Source organism: Sminthopsis crassicaudata, chromosome 3 (assembly GCF_048593235.1).
Source record: "Sminthopsis crassicaudata isolate SCR6 chromosome 3, ASM4859323v1, whole genome shotgun sequence".
NCBI classification, from domain to species: domain Eukaryota; kingdom Metazoa; phylum Chordata; class Mammalia; order Dasyuromorphia; family Dasyuridae; genus Sminthopsis; species Sminthopsis crassicaudata.
The window spans coordinates 642,626,101-642,635,499 of record NC_133619.1 but is presented as its reverse complement, the minus strand read 5'-3'; the positions used below and the strand labels follow the sequence as shown (position 1 = coordinate 642,635,499).

General features: G+C 53.8%; 1 protein-coding gene across 1 annotated transcript; it reads left to right on the top strand.

Moving 5' to 3' along the window:
* Window positions 1-6,021: 6,021 nt before the first annotated feature.
* Window positions 6,022-9,256, top strand: RPS5 (ribosomal protein S5). The gene is made up of 6 exons (XM_074307108.1): window positions 6,022-6,181; window positions 7,813-7,921; window positions 8,023-8,232; window positions 8,723-8,851; window positions 8,932-9,030; window positions 9,122-9,256. Exons 2-6 carry the CDS (start codon window positions 7,814-7,816, stop codon window positions 9,188-9,190), a joined length of 615 nt encoding a protein of 204 aa, XP_074163209.1. The 5' UTR covers window positions 6,022-6,181; window position 7,813; the 3' UTR covers window positions 9,191-9,256.
* The last annotated feature ends 143 nt before the right edge of the window (window positions 9,257-9,399 follow it).

Below are 9,399 nucleotides of genomic sequence, written 5' to 3'. Positions count from 1 at the left end.
TCCCACTTGTGGGACGGGCTTCTAGCTCTGCCCTACAGAGCCAACGGGAACCGTCTGACCTCCTCCTCTGTAGGACATTTGCTAGCGGGTGTGCCGGACTTCCAGAGATGGCACCCACTTGGTGGCTAGTGGGCGTTGAGTGACTTGCCCAGGGTCACACAGCTAAGCAGTTCTGTCCCGACTTCAGGGCTGGTGCTCCATCCACTGCGCCGCCTAGCTGCGGCTATTTTAAACCAAACTCGTTTCTTTCCCTCTGGATTTGGTGATTGTCGGGTAGAAATGCTGTGACGTTCTGGAGCGTTAGTTGGGTTTTTCCCCATTTTATTTTATTTCGATAATAGCTTTTTCTTTTCCAAACACACGCGAAGCTCATTTTCAACATTTCCCCTTGCAAAAGCCCGCGTGCCCAATTTTTCTCCCTCCTCCCTCCCTTAGTTGGCATGTGATCCAAAATAGGTTAAACATGTGCAGTTCTTCCCAATATATTTCCATAATTATCCTGCTGCACAAGGAAAATCCGATGAAAAAGGAGAAAGAAAGCAAAACGCCGGCGAACAACGACAAAAAGCGAGAATGCTGCGTTGTGCTCCACCTGAGCTCCCACCCCTCTCTCTGGGTGCAGATGGCTCTCTCCATCACAAGGTCATTGTTGTTGTTCGCTTTCGGAAAATGCTCCAGCTAACACCACACCATGCGCGGGAAGCCCTTCCCAGGATCTCTTAATTCCGCTGCCTTCTCTCTGGGAACTCTCTCTCTCATTTACCCTGCAGCTCCTTCTTCTCTCTGCTCGTCTTCCCAGAGATAGGGAGCCCCTCGAGGGCAGGAACTGTGTTTTCCTTTTTCTTTATATCCCCAGCACTTAGTTCGGGGCCTGACACACACGAGACTATTAATGCCTATTGAGTGGCTGATTTAGTTGGATGCCCACCTGTCACCCTCCCCACTTTCCCTCCCACCTGGGACTTTGTCCATGCCGTGCATATCCCCAGACTTAAACCTGCCATCAGTTTGTCATCTATCAATACATCCATCATCAGCCTCCTTAGAAAGAAAGAGGTTGTTGGAGTGAGTGGGATCCCTCCAGGGGCTGGGGTTCTGCAGGGGGGGGGGGGGCTCCTTCCTTTCCTAGCTTGTTTTCATCATCTGTGAAGGGGGGAGGCTCTGGTCATCCTGCTCCAACACCCACACCTTCTCCGGCCTCAGGATCCTGACAGCCAAGTCCTGGGTGGCCACGCCTCACACGGCAGAGTGCCCAGAACCCCTCCTATGGGAGCTTCCATTGGCCTGCATTGCTGATCTCAGCACCACGGCCAGAGCCCGCCTCCGCCTCTTCCTTAAGAGGCACTTTTCCAGTCTGGCCGCCAAGCTGTACCAAAGAAAGAAGTCTCTCCAGTTAAGGAGGATACTGAAACATCAACACAAGCATGGCAAGAGGAAGAAAAAGAGAGCGGAAGCGCAATGGAGGAAGGACAAGACACTGGGAATGACTAGAAGGAACCTCCCTGAGGAAGCAATGAGAAGGTGAATCCTGGAGAAGGCAACGAGGTGCCTCCCTAAGGAAGCAACAAGGAGGAACCTCCCGGAGGAAGCAATGAGGAGCCTCCTGAAGGAAGCAATGAGAAGGTGACTCCCTGAGGAATCAACAAGTAGGAGCCTCCTGGAGGAAGCCATGAGAAGGTGACTCCTAGAGAAGGCAACAAGGAGCCTCCCTAAAGAAGCAACAAGGAGGAGCCTCCCTGAGGAAGCAATGAGGAGACTCCTGGAGAAGGCAACAAGGAGCCTCCTGGAGGAAGCAAGAAGAAGGAGCCTCCCTGAGGAATCAACAAGAAGGAGCCTGCTGGAGGAAGCCATGAGAAGGTGACTCCCAGAGGAAGCAATGAGGAGTCTCCTGGAAAAGGCAACAAGAAGAAGCCTCCCAAGGAGGCCACCATCAGTGAAGGGAGTCTCAGAGTCAACTGCAGAGTCCAATGGCAAAGACACTGAAAGGGAGTGCTCCAGGCAGGGGGACACTGGGCCAAGGGCAAAGGGGCACGAGGCCAGAATTGGAATGGTGGGTTTGGTTGGAGCTTGGAGTGCATGAAACTGAGATATTTGTTTGGAAAGGTGATTGGGAGGGCCGAGGAGCAATCCTCCCTTTGATCCCAGAGGCAGAGGGGACCCATTGAAGGAGGCTTCTGGACATGCAAAGCTGGTCATGGTCTGATTTGTGCCTTAGAAAGACCATGTGGGACTGTGTGACGGGTCAGAAGCAGAGAGAGCAAACAGAAGGCTGAGCCTTAATCCAGCAGAGAAAGAAAGAAGGCTGGAGGTCCCATGGCTCATTCTCTGTGGCAGTGGAGAAAAAAAAGGACAGAACAAGGAGAGATGTGGAGGCCGGATGGGCAAGGCTGAGAGGCCTTCATAATGTGCAGGGGGTGAGCAAGTGTAAATGAAAGTGGAGAATCATTCAGTGGTCATGTTCATATGGAAGCGTGCAGAAGGTGAGCAAGCTCATTCCCTGGCTTGGGATGAAATCTGAACCTCCATTGGCAGGCCGAGCTGAGCTTCCACCTTGTTCTGGCTTCTTTGGGTAGGTTGGCCTAAGATGATGGCAGCATTTCCCATCCTCGTTGTGTCAGAGACCTGTGGAACTGCCTGATTTTGCAGAGGCCGAGGCACCCTTCAGTGCAAGATGGCAGCAACCAAGAGGAGGGGAAAGAAGAGAAAGGAGGGGAAAGAGGAGGGTTTGGGGGTTCTCAGAGAGAACTTCCACGGTCCGCCAGCATCAAGGCTCGCTCGCCAAGCTCTAGGCCTCGTGCTCTCAGTGGGCAGGGAGAGCCCCCGTTTTGGGCAGCTGCTGTCGTCCCAGGGGACCCTTGAAGGAAGCTGGGTGTCCTTAAGGGAAGCACGGGTTCCAAGCTTGTCGGACAGACAGCAGGGGTGGGGAGGGACCAATCTCCAGGGGCGGGGAAGCGACCTGAGATCAGGGGGCTCTCCTTTCTCAGAGGCTTCAGGCAGAAGCTGGCCTACCACTGGGGTGCTGGGTTTGTGGCATTATAGGGAGTATTGCCTCTGGTTTTTCATTAGTCTTAGACCTCACTCCCTCGTTCCTAGCGATCAGGATTATCTTGGGGGTCAAAGGAAAATAATTAAAAAGGAGAATCAGATTTTCATTAATGTGACTTCTAAATTTCTGTCTGAACCAACTGAGCACAGCCAGGAAGAAAGAAGATGGACAGAGAGCTCCTAAGCAGCTGGGTGGTGCACTCTACAGAACATTTATTGGAACTGGAGTTCCCATTCTGCCTTAGACACTATAAAACCCTGGGCAGGACACTTCACCACCATCTACCTCCTCTAATGCTCGTGCCAGCCTCCCATGGTTTTAATAAGAATAAAATAGGATAACATCCATATGCACCTGTCTGTGTGTACACACAAATGTATATAAACCATGAAGTACTATGTAAATGCTAGGTATAGCTAGTGTTTGGAGGGGCAGGTCTCTGGGAGCTGCAGGGCCAGGGCAGAGGCCCGCAAACCCCGTGTCATCTGGGGAAGGGATTGCCAGTACCACTGAGGAACAATGGAAGGCAGCTATCGGCAACCAAAGGACTGACCAGATTTCCCACTGAAAAGTTCCCCCAGCACCCATTAAGAAAAGCTCCAGGGAGCTGAGGGTTTGACAGGGAAATCGAGAGATGGACTATATGGGACGGCAAGCAGAGGATCTGAAGTCTCACTTGATTTCTCTCCATTTGGGTATAAAAATCTATCCCTCAATACAGGAAAAATGGCACCAAAAGGGAGTCCGTGCCAATGTGCACGAGTATGGCCAAAGTTCTGGCGAGAGGGAGCTGGCTTTCCAGCAGTCTAGGTATGAGACCCCACACGGCCACGGCGCCAAGGGGCGCACATCGGCAGGAGTGGCTCCCCTGGAGGCTGCCTCGTGATTCTAACTCACTTGCTACTAGAACACAGAGAAAGGATTTGGGGCTCTGCTGGAAGACAGAGGACAATGGGCTGGGTGGGCCTGTAAGTGGTGCTGAAAGGCTTACAGAAAGCCTTTCCTGATCCTGTCAATCAGTCAATGTACATTTATCAACCACTAGAGTGTCACAGGGGTGACAGGGAAAATCACTTTGGTGGCCAGAGAGGATCAACTGAATTGGGGAGAACCAGGAGGGAAGCAGACATCCCCAGGCCATGTTGTGATAGTCTAGTATGAAGTGAGGAGGGTCTGTACCAGGGGGTGGGCAACGTTAGACAAGAGGGTGCACTGGAGAGAAAGTGCAGAGGTGACATTGACAAGAGATGCTGCAGAGGTGACATTGACAAGAGATGCTACAGAGGTGACATTGACAAGAGATGCTACAGAGGTGACATTGACAAGAGATGCTACAGAGGTGACATTGACAAGAGATGCTGCAGAAGTGACATTGACAAGAGATGCTGCAGAGGTGACATTGACAAGAGATGCTGCAGAGATGAAATCAACAGAGATGCTGCGGGGGTCCAATGAGCCTGGAGAGCTCACTCTGACTACTGAGCTTCCTGACTTCAAGTCCTAGTTAAAATACCACTAATAATGAAGATATATTCTGATGGAAGTGGATATCTTCAACATAAAGAAGATCCAACTCACTTCCAGTTGATCAATGATGGACAGAAACAACTACACCCAGAGAAGGAACACTGGGAAGTGAATGTAAATTGTTAGCACTACTGTCTATCTACCCAGGTTACTTATATCTTCGGAATCTAATACTTAATGTGCCACAAGAAAATGGTATTTACACACATATATTGTATCTAGGTTATATTGTAACATATGTAAAATGTATGGGATTGTCTGTCATCAAGGGGAGGGAGTAGGGGGAGGGAGGGGATAATTTGGAAAAATGAATACAAGGGATAATATTATTTTAAAAAATTACTCATGCATATATACTGTGAAAAAAAATTTAAAAAAAAAAAGATAAAATACCACTAATATTGGAGGGGCTGTGGGAAATCTGGGTCACTGATCCATTGATGGGGGAACTGGGAACAGATGGAGCCATTCTGGCTCTCTTCAACAATGAGCTGATTCAAACCAGTTCCAATCATTCAGCAATGAAGAGAGCCAGCGAGAGGACAGTGCCAGGTGAGTGTGGACACAACACAGCACTCTCCCTCCTTGCTCTTGTTTGCTTGCATTTTGTTTTCTTGTGCAAGATAACTGTAGAAATATGCACACATACATTGGATTTGACATATATTTTAACATATTTAGTGTACTGGACTACCTCCTATCTAGGGGAGAGGGTGGGGGAAGGAGGGGACAATTTGGAACAGAAGGTTTTGCAGGAATCAGTGTTGAAAAATTACTCAGGCATATATTTCATAAATAAATAAATAAATAAAACCCCAGCGTCTGCAGAGAGCATCGGGTTGGAATAAGCCCCAAGATCCCGCTGGCCCTCTGGTGCGAGAGCTCCTCGGGGGCATCCAGGGAACATCACCCCCCATTCATTAATTAAGACGAACGGGATTCGGTAACCTTCTTCGTTCCCGGTGCCCAGCACCCACTGCCCGACGGCTCCTCTTTCCCTGCACGTCTCTCTCGGGTTAGAGAGGCAGCTTCCCAAAGGCGGGGCCACTCCCCAGCGCTAGGCCTGGGCCCCCTTCCCCAGGTCCTGTGGGACAGGGGGACGTACGCAAGAGCGCTACCAACGCGGGCCAGAAAACCGGAGTGCGGCTCAAACGGCCCCGGAGGGGGGAGTCGTCCCGGACGCGGGGACCAGCAGAGGACGCGGACACGCGGGGGAGGGGGCGCAGGGCCATGGGAGGAGGGAGGGAAAGTGCGTGGCCCCGCGGGGGAGGGGCCTAAAGGTAATGGAAACATAAAGCTTTCTAAACTGTGGCTCTGGTCGCGGACGCATGCGCAGTCTCAAAGCCTGCGTCCCACGTGTTAATAGGAGCGGGCTCCCGGCCTTTCCGGGTTGCTCAGCACGCTTGCGCACGGTCGTCCCTAGCTGGCGACCCGGAAGCAGTCATGGCTCATATAAAGTCCGAGACCCCGCAGGCGCGGCCTCTTTCCTGTTCCGGCGCCTGAGTGAGGCGCGTGGAGTAAACGCGGCAGCACTTGCAGACCCCGCGCCCGGCGTCCGGAGACCCTCCCCCTGCCCCGCGTGGACCGAGGACCGAGGACTAGTACCGAGTGAGTGCGGGCCTTCGCGCCTCTGCCTGGCGTCTGCCGCCCCCCGTGCTCCCCCCCCAACGCATTGCACGGAGGAAACTGAGGCACGAGCGGAGAGGGCCGTGAAGGGCAGGCCGGGCCTTGAGTTTCCCAGCCGGCAGCGGCTTTGCTGGGGAGGGCACGTCCCCACTGGGATGATCGCCCCCCCCCCCCCAATAACTCCCCTCATAGCTGGTGGGGGGAGGGCAGCTGCATATTGGAAGGAGGGTCCCCCAGTGATTTCCTGTGGATGCAAGGGGGGGCATCTCCACACTGGAAGGACTATACCTGCAATAACCTCCTTGTGGCTAGTGGGGGGAGGGCAACTGCACACTGGGAGGACTGTTTCTCTTCCCCCTCCCCCCCAGGAACTGCACTGGAAAGACTCTTCCCCCAATAACTTCTTTTTTGTTGTTTATTTTTTTTAATTTTATAATTATAAACTTTTTTGACAGTATATATGCATGATTAACTTTCTTTTATAACATTATCCCTTGTATTCATGTTTCCAAATTTCCCCTCCCTCCCCTAGATGGCAGGTAATCCCATACATTTTACATGTGTTACAATATAACCTAGATACAATATATGTGTGTAAATACCTTTTTCTTGTTGCACATCAAGTATTAGCTTCCGAAGGTGTAAGTAACCTGGGTAGACAGTAGTCTAACAATTTACATTCACTTCCCAGTGTTCCTTCTCTGGGTGTAGTTGTTTCTGTCCATCATTGATCAGCTGGAAGTGAGTTGGCTTTTCTTTATGTTGAAGATTTCCACTTCCATCAGAATACATCCTCATACAGTATTGTTGAAGTGTACAGCGATCTTCTGTTCTGCTCACCCCCAATAACTTCTTAATGACTGGTGGGAGAAAGGCACCTCCACACTGGAAGGACTGTTCCCACACTGATTCCCTATGGATGCAGGGGGGGCATCTCCACTCTGGAAGAATTGTAGCTGCAGTAACTCCTTGGGGCTAGTGGGGGGGAGGGCAACTGCACACTGGAAAGACTGTCTTCCCTGCCATAAGCCCCTCATAGGTCATGGAGGGGGCATCTCCACACTGGAAGGACTGTAACTGCAATAACCTCCTTGTGGCTAGTGGGGGGAGGACAACTGTACATTGGGAGGATTGTTTCTCTTCTCCCCTCCCCCCCCAGTAACTGCACTGGAAGGACTCTTCCTCCAATAACTTCTTAATGACTGGTGGGAGAAAGGCACCTCCACACTGGGAGGACTGTTTCTCTTCTCCCCTCCCCCCCCAGTAACTGCACTGGAAGGACTCTTCCTCCAATAACTTCTTAATGACTGGTGGGAGAAAGGCACCTCCACACTGGGAGGACTGTTTCTCTTCTCCCCTCCCCCCAGTAACTGCACGGGAAGGACTGTTCCCCCAGTGATTCCCTGTGAATGGAGGGGGCATCCCACACTGGAAGAACTGCCCCTGCAGTAACTCCTTGTGGCTAGTGGGGGGAGGGTAACTGCACACTGGAAGGACTGTCTTGTCCTTGGTGGGAGAAAGGCCTGCCCCCCACAGCCCTCCATGTCTGACGGGGAGGCAGCTCTGCACTGGAAGGACTGCTCCCCCATAACCCCGAGCCCTCCTTCCCCCAGCATGACCGAGTGGGAGACAGCGGCGCCGGCCGTGGCCGAGACCCCGGACATCAAGCTGTTCGGCAAGTGGAGCACAGATGACGTGCAGATCAATGACATCTCCCTGCAGGTGAGGAGCCTCCCCTGGCCAATCCCGGTGGGACCCCAGCCCGATTTGGGGGTCCCAGGGCTGTTCTGACCCCTGTGTCCCGTTTCTGTCCTGCCCACCAGGATTACATCGCAGTCAAGGAGAAGTACGCCAAGTACCTTCCCCACAGCGCGGGGCGCTACGCAGCCAAGCGCTTTCGCAAAGCCCAGTGCCCCATCGTGGAGCGCCTCACCAACTCCATGATGATGCACGGGCGCAACAACGGCAAGAAGCTCATGACTGTGCGCATCGTCAAGCACGCCTTTGAGATCATCCACCTGCTCACAGGAGAGGTATGGGGGGGGGGCTGACCTGGCATGTGATCCAGGGGGCTGGTCTGAGGGATATTGGGTGGGGGGACTGACCCATAGGACAATTGTTGAAAAGGGGGAGCAGACCTGGTGGGGGGGTGAGGCTTGGTCTGTTCTCAGGAGAGCTGTGGAGGTGTGGTCAGGTATCACTAGCCTGGTCACCCCAGAGATATTGGAGGGGGCGTGGCTGGGCAGTCCCTGGCAGAGATCATCAGCCTGCTCACGGGAGAGGCATTTGGGGGTACAGGATGTGTCTTGAGGAGTCACCCCCTGCTCAGAGGAGAGGCATGAGGGGCGGGCCCCCACCCACCCTTTGAGCTGTCCCTGACCCTTGGGCGGGGGTCTTTGCCCCTCAGGCTTTCCTGGGTGGGCACCCCAGGCCTCTGTCTTTGGGGAAGGGGAGCGGGGCCTGCCCAGGTGCCCGAGGGGCCCCGATGGGTTCGACGCCTCAGCTGTGGCCTCCTGTCTCCAGAACCCTCTGCAGGTTCTCGTGAACGCCATCATCAACAGCGGGCCCCGGGAGGACTCTACCCGAATTGGGCGGGCAGGGACGGTGAGGCGACAGGCCGTGGACGTGTCCCCGCTCCGGCGGGTCAACCAGGTAGGGGTCCCTGCCGGGAGGGAGTGAGGGTGGGGGTACCAGGCCATGTCTGGTGGGCTCATGCGCCCTCTGCTCCCCAGGCCATCTGGCTCCTGTGCACCGGGGCCCGAGAGGCGGCCTTCCGCAACATCAAGACCATCGCTGAGTGTCTGGCGGATGAGCTCATCAACGCTGCCAAGGTGAGGGGGGGGCCCTGCTGGGGAGGGGGTGCCAGGGGGGCTCTGGGAGCGGGCCCCCCCCTCAGTAACCCTGCCTGTCTCTCCTCTCCAGGGCTCATCAAACTCCTATGCCATCAAGAAGAAGGATGAGCTGGAGCGAGTGGCCAAGTCCAACCGCTGAGGCGGGCAACTTCTGTCTCTAATAAATGTGCCCTCCCCCTGCAATGGGGCAGGGTCCTTCTCTGTGCCTGTGTCTGCTGTCTGCTTCTCTGGAGCTGGGCTGGGGGGATCTGGGCCTGCACACACATGGCAGAGGGATGGGGGGCATGGGCTGGGTCTATGTGCACCAGCAATGGTCCCAGACAATGCTAGAAGGCTGGAGGCACAGAC